General features: G+C 44.9%; 1 protein-coding gene across 1 annotated transcript in view; it reads left to right on the forward strand.

Moving 5' to 3' along the window:
- Positions 1–13,840, forward strand: part of LOC138283593 (uncharacterized) — a 53,504-nt gene extending 39,664 nt beyond the window's left edge. The window contains exons 8-10 of the mRNA XM_069221531.1: positions 841–1,505; positions 6,749–7,006; positions 12,950–13,840. Of these exons, the coding sequence (XP_069077632.1) occupies positions 841–1,505; positions 6,749–7,006; positions 12,950–13,840 (1,814 nt within the window). The remainder of the gene's footprint in view (positions 1–840; positions 1,506–6,748; positions 7,007–12,949) is intronic.
- The last annotated feature ends 1,007 nt before the right edge of the window (positions 13,841–14,847 follow it).

The raw sequence follows: 14,847 nt of genomic DNA on the forward strand, positions 1-14,847 counted from the left end.
AACCCAGGAAAGGGAACAGTTGTGAGCATGGGACACATTGGCAGAGCAGCGGGACCATTCAGCCGAATGCAAATGGACTTCATTGAGATGCCTGTGCATGGTGGTCTGAAGTATGTGTTGGTGATTGTGTGCATTTTTAGTCACTGGATTGAAGCATACCCCACACGTAGAAATGACAGCCTGACAGTTGCTAAGCTATTGTTGAGGGAGTTAATACCACGTTTCGGATTCCCGATCTCTTTAGAATCAGATAGGGGAAGTCACTTCAATAACGAGGTGATAAAGTTACTTTGCGAAGCGCTGAACATTGAGCAAAAGCTGCACTGTAGCTATCGTCCCGAAGCATCAGGACTGGTGGAACAAATGAATGGTACCCTGAAATCAAGAATGGCGAAAATATGTGCATCGACAAATTTGAAATGGCCCGACGCGTTGCCTTTGGTGTTAATGTCAATGAGAAACACCCCTGACAGGAAGACTGGACTGTCCCCGCACGAAATTCTCATGGGCAGGGCTATGAGACTTCCTGCAGTTCCCGCAAACGCGCTTTTGAATATTACAGATGATATGGTGTTAGACTACTGCAAAGGTCTAGCTGACGTGGTTCGCTCTTTCTCTCACCAGGTGGAAGCGACCACCTTGCCACCGATCCAAGGTCCAGGACACACACTGAAAGCAGGTGACTGGGTCGTGATAAAGAAGCACGTCAGGAAGTCGTGTCTGGAACCCCGTTGGAAAGGCCCTTTCCAAGTGATCCTGACAACAACTACTGCTGTGAAGTGTTCGGGGTTCCCAACTGGATTCACGCCAGTCACACAAAGAAAGTGTTGTGTCCCACAGAAGAGGAAGTGGAAGCTCTGAAATTGCCAATACCTGATAAAGTGCAGAGCGCTGTGCCAGAGCAAACCAGAACTAACAGCGAACAGGCAGTAACAGAAGAAAGAGAAACATTCTCTGAGGACGAAGCAACCAACTCACTTGGGGAAGACCAAGGAGAAACCTCAGACAGCGACCAAGAAGCTGAGGGTAGCAAAGAGCCTGAAGCAGCCGAAAGTGACAAAGAGCCTGACGAAAGTAACGGGCTCGAAAGAGGTGGAAGAGAAGGGGAGCCTGATCAGAGGAGGGCTTTCCCAGAAACAGACGATACCGAAAGAGGTGAGAAAGCAGAAGAGCCTGATCAGAGGACGGCTTTCCCAGAAGCAGACGGTACAGGAAAAGAAAAGGAAAGCGTGACTGATTCCCAAGAAGAAGGGGACAAAGAAAAACAGAGCGAAAGTGTTCAGTCTTCATCAGAAGAAAGCGCAGGTCCATCAAATGGTCACAGTGCAAGGAAAAGACCGAGCATATCACCGGAAAAACTGAGAACGAGGAGAAAGTCGATAGACTGTGAAGGGCCGAAGGTGAAAGAGAAGAGAAAGGAAGTATCTGTCGTGGTACCAACGTCCAGTGAACAAAAAGACTTGACCAAAGAGGAGAGTACCAGCGAGGCAGAATCAAAGAGAGAGGCAAAATTGAAAAGGAAAAGAATACCAAACAGGAGGTATTCCGGTCCAGAATGGGCATACGCAGTCAATGACGATTGGGCTGACGAATTTGTATCTCTTAGCCTCGAGAACGAAGAAGAAGAGATACCAATAGAAAAGAAAAGTTTTCTAGACGCTGTTGATTGAAAGGCTGGTAAAGGACATTGCTTGCTATAACATAACGTGATACAACCAGCTGAGAACTGGCTAAAAAGACATTGCTAAATCGGATGAGACATTTGTTAACCGGATGAGACTTTGATAACCTGATTGACTTTAAACCCGAATTGAGACTTTGCTGCTAACTGATAAGTGACTGGCCTCCTGAAGAAGAACTGTGTGAACATTGCGCTTGTACAGCTTTGTGACAAATTGCTACCTCGTTTTCTTTTATAAGTGTTTTCAGCTCTCTGATTCTATACAGATCATGTCTAGATACGCTATACAAAACGGTAGAATGAAATATTGTAAATATGTGTGTGTCGGCTTAGTAGTTGCATGTACAATAATAATAATGGCAATAGTGCTTGGAATGCATGGAAAGGGGGAGAGTGAGAAAATTGATGCTACTACTATTGCTCCTGTTCCTGTTACTGAACTATCTGCCTTGAAGAGACTAGAATTAGATGAGAGACAATTGCATGAGAAGAAGGAGCTTTCATATAACGTTTTCTATCGCTTACTAACAGAATATGTGGAGACTATGGATGCGAAAGATTGTTACGTGTGTACACAGATACCGACATCGGTAACGGAAGGGGTGACTTATCACCACATGCCTCTTACGTATGGGATTACATGTAGTATAGTAACTTCTAGATTTTATGGTCAGACTAACATACAGTATTTTTATTCAAATTATGATGTTACTTTTGCATATGTACCTATAATCAAACAGCTAAGCCAGACTGCTAAAGATTGGGATGCAAAACTTATGAGGGAATTTTTCGAGCCAATGCAACCTTTTGAAATGGCTCACGCTCATAGGGAAAACCTTACCTGCTCGCTTACTGCAGTAGAAATAAGCTTCTTAGATCGCACAGATGATAGGAGAGCACAAATGAATGCAAAATTAGAAAAGGAACTACACGAAAGGACCTCAGTAGATAATTATGCTTTTGCTGCAATAAAAACACAAGGGAAAATAGCTTTAGATGCTTGGCATGTAGGGAAATTTTGTATATATCGTGGTGAGTCTTATTATGATAACATTTTTGTGGGTGCGAGTGAATGTAAACACACGTTTATCTTTAAGGCCAAATGGACATTCATGCTGAACGGACTTGACCCTGTCATACCGGGTGTATATTACATTTGTGGGCATAATGCCTATTATCGTCTTCCTAAGGGTTGGTGGGGGAGATGTTATTTGGGTATAGTGTTCCCAAAGGTTTATCAACTGGATGACCTATCGGTGATTCCAAAGACGTCTGGATCCCATCGTATCCAGAAAAGAGAGACCGCAGCTGCTGTGGTAGGAGATATATTTGGAGCCATGATTCCTTCATTGGGAGTTGTGTTGAATTCCATCAAAATAAGAAAGTTGTCTACTATAGTGGATAACATGTTGACAAAGTTTTCAGGTGCTATAATCCTGATGGATGCTGAACTTGCAGCGGAAAGAGCTATGACTCTTCAAAACCGGCTTGCCTTAGACATTCTTTTAGCAAAGGATGGCGGCGTTTGCAAAATGCTTGGTGCACGACACTGCTGTACCTATATACCAGATAATAGCGTGAAGATTAAAACAATGCTTGCTAATCTAACAAAAGAGAGTGCAGATTTGAAGGAACTGAAAGAACCAGGAGTTTGGGAGAAAGTTGGAAAAGGAATTGCGTCAGTGGGACATTGGTTAGGTGGAATTTGGAACGGAATTTTGCTGAAAATAATACAGGGAATACTAATAGTACTAATTTGCATCTTTGGAATTTGGGGAATAAAAAGGGGAATAATAATGATAATGGAAAGGATTAGGAGAAGGAAGGAAGAGAAAGTAATGAAAAGAATGGCAGAAGAATACAAAGCGAGAACAAGGGGAACAAAAAGGCAAAGAGAACTGACAGAATTTTAATGGAATAAAATTTGTGGGCATGTTTTGTGTGATGACAAGTAGTCATCAGAGGAGGGATTGGTGACGCGGGAATGAAGGTTTTACATTTATTAGCGCATAAACGTAGTATTGCAATAATCATGTGTGACTCTAACCGAACTAATGAAGATTGTACGGGGACAAAATGTGCCCCCAGAGTAGTTTGCCATCATTTATAAGCGTGCTTTATATAACGTGATGTATTAGAAATGCACTAATCCGACATAATCATAAACGTGTGCCATGATTTGCTCGTTTAAAATGCATTAGCTTAGCCTAACTTTAGTAGAGGCTTCGGCCTAGATGCTTTGTCTCACGGTTTCGATGCTCGTATTTTTCCACTGAGCTGAATAAATGTGTATTCTTGCTTGAAGCTGTACTTTTCCAGTGGGCTCGGTTCACATGCTTATCTTAAGGTTCCATGCCAGCAAGGCATCTTCTTTTTCTCTCCAAGGTCAATCTGCAGGTGCGGACAATGGAAGCTCTGAGAGTGAGCTAATTGGCATAAAATGTTGCAACTTGCGTACCCGACTCCAAGGATAATGTATGCTTAAGTAAAAGCTTGTAAACTGTTGTTTTTGATTGGTCAATTTGAAGCTAACCTATGAACCCTCCAATGGAAGACCCTACTGGATTTGAACTGTTGTCTATAAAAATCAGGTGCACGAGGAGAAAGTGGCCATTCCATTGCAGCCATTATCGCATCGACGCCATTTTGACGGAGACCCTGATGCTTTCTCTAATCGAGAGAAAGAGATTCTTGCCCTAGAGACTTTAACTTTGATTAGTCCCTTGCATGAAGTAATTTGTCCTTAGTCTTGCCGCCGTGAGGCAACTGCCCCGTCCACCCTACCCCTTTGCCCCGTCCCATGCCGATCAAACCTGGTACCTGCGAGACGAAGACTTCCTTGAATGCTGATTGAATTTGGTAAATATGAAAAGATATAAATGTACAATTGCATTGTGTCTTCTTTTTAGGTAACCAACTGCTGATTTTGATTAGTGCCCTAGTTAGAAGTTTTCCAAATTAATGTTGCCAAATTGTTTTGCATGAAGTCCCACATGTTGATGCTAATTTGAGGTTAGGTGAGGAGTCATTCGATGCACGATGCAATTTGAGACCTTGTTATGCTGATCAATGTATGCAATTAGCTCATTACAGATTATTGTTTTAGTAGTTTGCGTTGCCATTATAGAAGGCATTGTTGTTCAAATGCTGCATAGATTACATCTCTTCCGTAGACATGGACAGATATTAATGTTCATTTACATTTATCATTTGGTGTTGAGACATATTTACATTGTGCTAGCTTTGTTAATATAGGGAAATAAATTGACTAACTTTGCATAAAACTGGTGTGGTTATTCGCGGCCGAAAGGTCACGGTTTCGCCGAAACGATGTCTGGATTAATTGTGAGGTGTTATGTTGTTCGTGATGTTGCTTATGTTCGTTATGGATTACTGATTATTGATTATTGAATTGACAAGATTGATCCTCTCTCGAGTAAGGAGAGTCCCACTTGGTCAAAAGGTTCATCGACCCAAGAGCGTCCCAAACACAGGTAAATTGTTAATACGGAACGCTCTATCAGTAGATGGTAGCAGAGGACGGTTAACGCACTTTGGGACCCCTACTCGGAAAAGTACATGGTGTTAGATTAGCGGTTTCGCCCTTTGGGACCGGTTCGAGAGGCTAAATTGGATTTTTCTTTGGTAAAACAGATTGACAGAATGATGATGGGCTAAGTCCACCGCGACTTTCCCGGGATCTCGGAGCTTGCGAATGGAGGGAATGGAGGTGTGAGATCAGCGTTGGCGGTACTAGTGATGGTATGAGTGAAGTTAGGGTTTTGTGCTCGCACAGCTTATTGCCGCAGATTGAGTGAAAAGGTTGCGAGGATTTTCTTTTTTCTAGAGAATAGCGGAGGTGCGACTCCGAGTGTAGAAGTAGGGAAGTCGTCGAACTTCATAGAGGATAGCGGAGGTGCGACTCCGAGTGTGAGAGTAGGGAAGTCGTCGAACTTCATGTGCGTCTGGCGCTTCGTGCAGGAAAAAGGTCCACGTGGTTGTTGTTGTTGAGACGGGCCCTGCGAGGTCAAGAGACTCCGGAGTATGTTGAAAAGTGCATGAGACACTTGTTATATGTTGTGGTCTGGTCGGTTTAATAGGTTGATCGGGCGTGGTCAACGAGTCGGTACGTGTGTTAAGGGAGTGAAAGAAACTTCGACTTCGGGCTTTGACAAAATTCTAAGTGCACTAGAATAGATCATTGACAAGTTGAGAGTAGGTCTGCGGGTCAGATTTGCTTGCGAAAGTGGGGACCAAGAAAGATGGAATAACTGCTGAGGCTAGTGAAAAATCCCTAAGGTCCTGAAGCGATTGTGTTACCCTTCCTGTAGTAAACCGACAGATCTGTTTTCTTATTATTTTGGTTGCTCGCAATACGTGCTAAGTTGTTACGAGAGGAGGTGAGTGAAGGAGGACAAGCCGCAAGGCTTTGTCAGCCGCAGTGTGTGTGAGTGTGACATCACTAGGAGCCGCGCTGGGATAGGTTGGTTGTGGAGACGGGTCGCGCACGGACTGGACGCAGTCTGTGGGACTCGATTGGAAGGGGAAAGGCAGGTGAAGAGTATTCCGGGAATAAAGTCACCCTATTGATTACAAATTTTGTGAAATAAAGACGAGAAAATGAAGTTCTTAAAAGCATTCAAGAGTGCGATGAAGGGAGAGTCTTACATTAAAGCGAGCGTAGGAGAAGAGACGCCGCCCGAAGGTACACCAGCTTACATTGTAATGGAGGAAAGGGGAGTAGCTCCGTGCCTTTGGCTAAAGCAATGGCACAAGTTGACAGAAAAACATGGGAGCGTAGCGTTCCCGATCCATGGGACATTCAATATAAGGATTCTAGAGAATTTGAGATTCGCGATGTACGACATGAAGGTACCTCCAAGGCCAGCACAGTTTGAGGCTCTGGCGATTTGGGAGCTAATGGCTAGACAGCAACAGCAAAAGAAGTTCGAGACCAGGATAAGAAAGGTAGAAAAGACACTAGTGGATGCTAGGTGGGACAATGCACAGAAAGTGTGGAGGTCAGATGTATTGCAGGGGATAAAATTGTTTCCCGCAATTGCTAAGGAGGAAGAGGCGACAGGCAAGAAAGCTACCTGTAAGACCGACAAAAGGTGTTCTAAAGATAGAGATGATGAGTCAGAGGATGAGGAGTTCATCACGCAGTTGCTGAACGATCGTCCACCACCTTATGCAGAGAATGAACAAGGTCCAAATATCAGTTCTGCCCCTCCAGCACAAGTACAGAATAATGGAACCCCGAGTTCAGAAACGACATCGGGATCTAAGGACCCGAGTCTACTGTTCACCCCGCAGATACCGCAGGTTAGGAGAATATACCCAGATGTGCCCGTGTTGAAACCAGCAGAGAGTTATCAGCCACAGGTCCCAAGGTACTACAGCAGTGATCCCGGTGCGGGAATGGTTCTAGACCCCACCGTAATGGGAATGCAGAATGGTCACAACCCGACGCTGGCACAAGCTGAATCAACCCAGCTTTTGATGCCCCAAAAGCAGATGCAGGGGGGAATTGCACATGCTCAGATGACGGGGAGTCAAATGGGCATGCCGGCAATGATGACCCATGGTGTGGGAATGAACATGCCTCAGAGCATGGGGAATGGACAGAACCCAGACGCAATATCACTACCCATTACTGTAGGTCCACCGGTACCTTTGTACGCTCAGCCTGCTAACTCAGGTATGAACGGTCAGGGATCATTGATGCAGAGTGGGATGGAGAGGAGGTGCATAGAAAACACTCCAGGGATAACTCCGATAGCGGCTCAGTCAACTGGATCAGGATCATTGATGGAGTTTAGCCCAATGTGCGCCCAGTCAACAGTGGTGAGGTCGAGTCCCCCGCTGGTGATACCGCTATCATCACAAACTGAGAAGTTGCCGCAACCATCAATGGCAGTCAATGTGAATGCTACACTGATGGGGTTGAATGCGCAACAGCTGACGCAGTGGTTCAACAGTCTGAACTCTACACAAAGCCCAGTCAGTGGAAAGGGAGAGGATTACCTGAATACGGTCAGGTTGAACATGGAAGCGGGAGAATTGGTGGAAGGGACTATGGGTGTGAATAGGTTAGAGTCCTACACAGAAGAAGAGCTAAGGTACCTGTGTCCCAGGATTACAAGGGAGGTGAATAAGATACATAGAAGGTTGCAGGAAATAGCTGACAAGAACGGGGTGGAGATAGACAAGACAAAACACTTGAGCAGGAGCTATAGATTGGATTTTGGGACCACAGATTTTGAACACATGAGGTCAGCGGGTATGAAAACGCACCTTAGAGAATTGCTGCAGAGTGCGCAAGTGTGGAGCTGTCTAGACAAATGGGAGAGCAGATGGGTAAAGAGAAAGGAAAAGAAGAAAGACAGTGTCCCTGAGAACCATGAGAAAAGACCACGGAGCAGTGATGCAGTAACTATGTTACCAATGAGAGAGACGGCAGGGGGAAAGTTGATACATCTACCGTGGCACAGAAGTGACATTCAGTCCTTTACGGATGATTTTCCCAAGCTAAGAGAGAAACCGATTGAATGGTATCAGCAGACTGATAGGTTTGTGAAGCTGGCAAAATGTCTTTGGGAAGATCTGAACACCCTCTTTGAGATTGTGGTTCCGGCGGATTTGTGGGAAGACTGCAAAAGAGCTGTAGGTTGGCCGACAAGTGAACCAGAGAGAGACAGGAATACAGGTGCACCATCACCTATGGTAATGAGTTTGTACTATAAGGTGATTGAGCACTTGAAGACAAAGGTTCCCGCGAAAAATGTGGATTGGCAGAAGATTGATCGGACAGCCCAAGAGGCTAAAGAGTCGATTCACAGTTATTATGAAAGGTTGTTGAAGGCGTTCAAGAACTACAGTGGTACAGAATCAATAGAGGCGAAGGACATGCTTCATTTTGTGTTCAGATTTGTGGAAGGGCTGAGACCAGAGATAAGTCAGATGATAAAATCGCACTTGATTTGTTGGCAGTCGAAACCGATTGATGAGGTGTTGACGTATGCGAAATACTGTAGCGACGAAATTGAAGTGAAGCAGAAAAAGTTGAAGGAGAAAGTGATGGTGATGCAACTTAAGGCAGCTCAGACAGGTTTGCAAGGGTTGCAAGGGTTCTCACAGCAGGTACCACAACCGCAGCTGCAGTTACAGGGAAACATGGCGTTTCAGCCACAGGCGAGAGGCAGAGGCAGGGGAGGTTTTGTGAATAATGGTCCGGATTTGAACACGGTTGTGACTGGTGTGCAGGCGATGAAGAAGGTGATGCCGTGTCACGTGTGCGGGATTGTCGGACATTGGAAACGCGAGTGACCGATGTTGGTGCAGGAAGGTGCAGGTGTTGGTCAGCAGAACAATGATGTCAATGCATTGCAGACAATGAGAGGACAGAAAATGAGAGGTCCGAACCCAAATTTTCAGACCGTAAACCAGCTGCAAGGATTACAGCCCATGCAGCCGCAACAGATGCAGATGCCCCGCATGCAGATAACGCAAATGCAGCCAATGCAACAGCAGTTTCCTATGGTACCTAATCAGCCAATGCAAATACCCTTAGCACCAATGAATCAGCAGCAAGTGATGGTTCCTCCACAGGTCTCAGGGCATGTGATGAGTACAAATGACGCAGTGCAACAGTTCCCATTACACAGTGAGAATGGAATAAACGATGCATGGAAGAGTGAAAGCTTAGATGAGGAGGGAAATTGTGTGCTTGCAGCATCTTTGGAAGTTGATCAGAAGGGTCCGTATGTGGAGGGAAGAGTGATGGGTCATCGTGTTTCGTTCTTGGTTGACACAGGAGCCACACGTTCAACTGTTAGGAGCATTGAAGTACCAGATTTGCCCCTCTCAGGGAGAACGGTTCAAGTAGTGGGAGTAGCGAACAGGCACCTGACGAACCCAATTACAGATCCAGTACCAGTCAACATTGGTAACTATCAAGGGACACACAATTTTGTGGTCTGTGACTCAAGCCCAGTAGCACTGTTAGGGAGAGACCTATTGTGCAGATTGGGATGCTCGATCACGTGTTCGAACAATGGAATTACAATTGAGACGAACAGTGATGGGGAAGAGGAGGACAGCGAAGAAGGGGACAGCGTAGAGACTGTCAATGAAGCATATCCGTTGATTATTCTTTTCCCGATGATAACTGAAGAGGATATTCCAGCTGAATTAAGGGAAACAGTGGGAAAAGAAGTGTGGGATATGACAGGAAAGGAGGTGGGATTGGTAAAAGGAGTGGAACCAGTGAAGGTGACCGTAAAACCCAATGCAGTATTTCCCCAGACTCCACAATACCACATGGCACAAGACACCCTCATGAAAGTGGCCCAACTAATTGACGAGTTTGTGAAACAGGGAGTACTGAAAGAGGTGTTGAGCAGTCCATGTAATTCACCAATCATGGGACTGATAAAGCCGAGTGGAAAGGTCCGACTCATGCAGGACTTGAGAAAGATAAATGACATTGTGGTTAAATGCTGCCCCGTAGTACCGAATCCGGCCGTGATAATGTTCCAAATTCCTTGTGATGCTGAGTGGTTCTCAGTCATCGACTTGTCACAAGCATTCTTCTCGGTGCCTCTTCATGAGGACAGCCAATTTCTCTTCTGTTTCAAATTCCTAGACAGAGTTTACAGTTGGTGTCGAATTCCTCAAGGGTTTTCTGAGTCACCATCGATTTTCAATCAGATCCTGAAGAAAGACTTGGAAGCATTAAAATTGCCGTTCGAGTCAACCCTAGTACAGTACATTGATGACTTGCTGATCGCATCCAAGACAGAAAGTGACTGCACAGCTGACACCATTGCCCTACTGAACCATTTGGGAGGGAATGGACACAAGGTGTCTCCTTCTAAATTGAAGTTCTGTCAGAAGAAAGTGAAATACTTAGGTCACCAGATAGAGAAAGGGTCACGGAGAATAATGAAGGAGAGAATCACGAGCATACTTCAAATGAGTCCACCAAAGACGAGAAGGGAGGTGAGGAAGTTTTTGGGGATGGTGAGTTACTGTCGCCAGTGGATTCCCAACTTCTCGGCTCTAGCAAAGCCTTTACTGAAACTGACCCAGAAGGATGCATTGGATGCAATTGAGCTGAAAGGAGATGAGATGGATGCTTTTATTGAATTAAAGGAATGCATGTGCAGGGCTCCAGCTTTAGGTATGCCTGATTACACAAAGCCTTTCACATTGTTTTGTCATGAACGTGATGCATGTTCTTTGTCTGTCTTGACACAGGCCCATGGCGGCATAAACAGACCAGTAGCATATTTTTCAGCTACTTTGGATCCGGTCTCAGCAGCACTGCCAGGGTGCTTGCGTGCCGTAGCAGCAGTTGGTATCAGCCTCACTCAGAGAGAAGGAATAGTGATGGGACATCCAGTAACAGTTATGGTCCCTCACTCAGTTGAAATTCTTTTGACCCGCTCCCGAACGCAACACATGACTGGAGCAAGGCTCACAAGGTATGAAACGATAATTCTGGGCTCACCGAATGTGCAGCTGAAAAGGTGCACTACGTTGAATCCAGCAACCTTGCTTCCTGGAGAAAATGCTGAAATAGAGAACGCTGAGGATGTCGAGCACGACTGTCTTCAGGTGACTGAATTTTGCACAAAACCACGACCTGACATCAGAGATACTAAGCTTGATGAAAATCACCAAATTGTTTTTGTTGATGGGTCATGTTTACGAGATGCAATGGGAGTATTGAAAGCAGGATATGCTGTATGTACTGTAGCAGGTGTCCTGGAAGCGTCCTGGCTTCAAGGAGTCTATTCTGCACAAGTAGCAGAGCTTGTAGCCCTTACAAGAGCATGTCAACTGTCAACATTAATGAAGGTTACTATCTACACTGATAGTCAATACGGGTTTGGAATTGTACATGACTTTGGGCAACTGTGGTCACAGAGAGGTTTCCTGACTTCTTCAGGGTCCCCAGTGAAAAACGGGGAGAGAATAAGGGAATTGTTACATGCCATTCAAATGCCAGCCGAGATTGCAGTGGTAAAGTGTAGTGCGCATACAAAAGGACAGGACTATGTTTCCCTGGGAAACGCATATGCGGATCAAGTTGCAAGATTTTGTGCCTTGAACTGTATATTGCTCAAAGATGAATGGAACTCGATCACTGAGCCAGAGCTTGAACCAGCTGAAGCATTTTCTTTAAAGGTCGTAGACACAATGGATGAACTAAAAGCATTGCAGAATAGCGTCAGGGAGGATGAAAAGGCTTCCTGGATTAAATCACAATGTGTACAGAGACCAGATGAGCTGTGGGTTTCAAATGAGGGAAAATTTGTCTTACCGAATAGTCTCTTATCGCAGCTAGCGCGGTTCTATCATGGGCAAGGTCACCTAGGGAGAGATGCCATGATAAGATTGTTCAAAACTGATTGGTTTAACCCCAGATTTCGTCAAGTTGCAGAAGCCGTCTGCCACCGATGTGTCACTTGTCAGCAGATGAACCCAGGAAAGGGAACAGTTGTGAGCATGGGACACATTGGCAGAGCAGCGGGACCATTCAGCCGAATGCAAATGGACTTCATTGAGATGCCTGTGCATGGTGGTCTGAAGTATGTGTTGGTGATTGTGTGCATTTTTAGTCACTGGATTGAAGCATACCCCACACGTAGAAATGACAGCCTGACAGTTGCTAAGCTATTGTTGAGGGAGTTAATACCACGTTTCGGATTCCCGATCTCTTTAGAATCAGATAGGGGAAGTCACTTCAATAACGAGGTGATAAAGTTACTTTGCGAAGCGCTGAACATTGAGCAAAAGCTGCACTGTAGCTATCGTCCCGAAGCATCAGGACTGGTGGAACAAATGAATGGTACCCTGAAATCAAGAATGGCGAAAATATGTGCATCGACAAATTTGAAATGGCCCGACGCGTTGCCTTTGGTGTTAATGTCAATGAGAAACACCCCTGACAGGAAGACTGGACTGTCCCCGCACGAAATTCTCATGGGCAGGGCTATGAGACTTCCTGCAGTTCCCGCAAACGCGCTTTTGAATATTACAGATGATATGGTGTTAGACTACTGCAAAGGTCTAGCTGACGTGGTTCGCTCTTTCTCTCACCAGGTGGAAGCGACCACCTTGCCACCGATCCAAGGTCCAGGACACACACTGAAAGCAGGTGACTGGGTCGTGATAAAGAAGCACGTCAGGAAGTCGTGTCTGGAACCCCGTTGGAAAGGCCCTTTCCAAGTGATCCTGACAACAACTACTGCTGTGAAGTGTTCGGGGGTTCCCAACTGGATTCACGCCAGTCACACAAAGAAAGTGTTGTGTCCCACAGAAGAGGAAGTGGAAGCTCTGAAATTGCCTATACCTGATAAAGTGCAGAGCGCTGTGCCAGAGCAAACCAGAACTAACAGCGAACAGGCAGTAACAGAAGAAAGAGAAACATTCTCTGAGGACGAAGCAACCAACTCACTTGGGGAAGACCAAGGAGAAACCTCAGACAGCGACCAAGAAGCTGAGGGTAGCAAAGAGCCTGAAGCAGCCGAAAGTGACAAAGAGCCTGACGAAAGTAACGGGCTCGAAAGAGGTGGAAGAGAAGGGGAGCCTGATCAGAGGAGGGCTTTCCCAGAAACAGACGATACCGAAAGAGGTGAGAAAGCAGAAGAGCCTGATCAGAGGACGGCTTTCCCAGAAGCAGACGGTACAGGAAAAGAAAAGGAAAGCGTGACTGATTCCCAAGAAGAAGGGGACAAAGAAAAACAGAGCGAAAGTGTTCAGTCTTCATCAGAAGAAAGCGCAGGTCCATCAAATGGTCACAGTGCAAGGAAAAGACCGAGCATATCACCGGAAAAACTGAGAACGAGGAGAAAGTCGATAGACTGTGAAGGACCGAAGGTGAAAGAGAAGAGAAAGGAAGTATCTGTCGTGGTACCAACGTCCAGTGAACAAAAAGACTTGACCAAAGAGGAGAGTACCAGCGAGGCAGAATCAAAGAGAGAGGCAAAATTGAAAAGGAAAAGAATACCAAACAGGAGGTATTCCGGTCAAGAATGGGCATACGCAGTCAATGACGATTGGGCTGACGAATTTGTATCTCTTAGCCTCGAGAACGAAGAAGAAGAGATACCAATAGAAAAGAAAAGTTTTCTAGACGCTGTTGATTGAAAGGCTGGTAAAGGACATTGCTTGCTATAACATAACGTGATACAACCAGCTGAGAACTGGCTAAAAAGACATTGCTAAATCGGATGAGACATTTGTTAACCGGATGAGACTTTGATAACCTGATTGACTTTAAACCCGAATTGAGACTTTGCTGCTAACTGATAAGTGACTGGCCTCCTGAAGAAGAACTGTGTGAACATTGCGCTTGTGCAGCTTTGTGACAAATTGCTACCTCGTTTTCTTTTATAAGTGTTTTCAGCTCTCTGATTCTATACAGATCATGTCTAGATACGCTATACAAAACGGTAGAATGAAATATTGTAAATATGTGTGTGTCGGCTTAGTAGTTGCATGTACAATAATAATAATGGCAATAGTGCTTGGAATGCATGGAAAGGGGGAGAGTGAGAAAATTGATGCTACTACTATTGCTCCTGTTCCTGTTACTGAACTATCTGCCTTGAAGAGACTAGAATTAGATGAGAGACAATTGCATGAGAAGAAGGAGCTTTCATATAACGTTTTCTATCGCTTACTAACAGAATATGTGGAGACTATGGATGCGAAAGATTGTTACGTGTGTACACAGATACCGACATCGGTAACGGAAGGGGTGACTTATCACCACATGCCTCTTACGTATGGGATTACATGTAGTATAGTAACTTCTAGATTTTATGGTCAGACTAACATACAGTATTTTTATTCAAATTATGATGTTACTTTTGCATATGTACCTATAATCAAACAGCTAAGCCAGACTGCTAAAGATTGGGATGCAAAACTTATGAGGGAATTTTTCGAGCCAATGCAACCTTTTGAAACGGCTCACGCTCATAGGGAAAACCTTACCTGCTCGCTTACTGCAGTAGAAATAAGCTTCTTAGATCGCACAGATGATAGGAGAGCACAAATGAATGCAAAATTAGAAAAGGAACTACACGAAAGGACCTCAGTAGATAATTATGCTTTTGCTGCAATAAAAACACAAGGGAAAATAGCTTTAG

The sequence above is a fragment of the Pleurodeles waltl genome, chromosome 3_1, assembly GCF_031143425.1.
Source record: "Pleurodeles waltl isolate 20211129_DDA chromosome 3_1, aPleWal1.hap1.20221129, whole genome shotgun sequence".
Lineage (NCBI taxonomy): Eukaryota > Metazoa > Chordata > Amphibia > Caudata > Salamandridae > Pleurodeles > Pleurodeles waltl.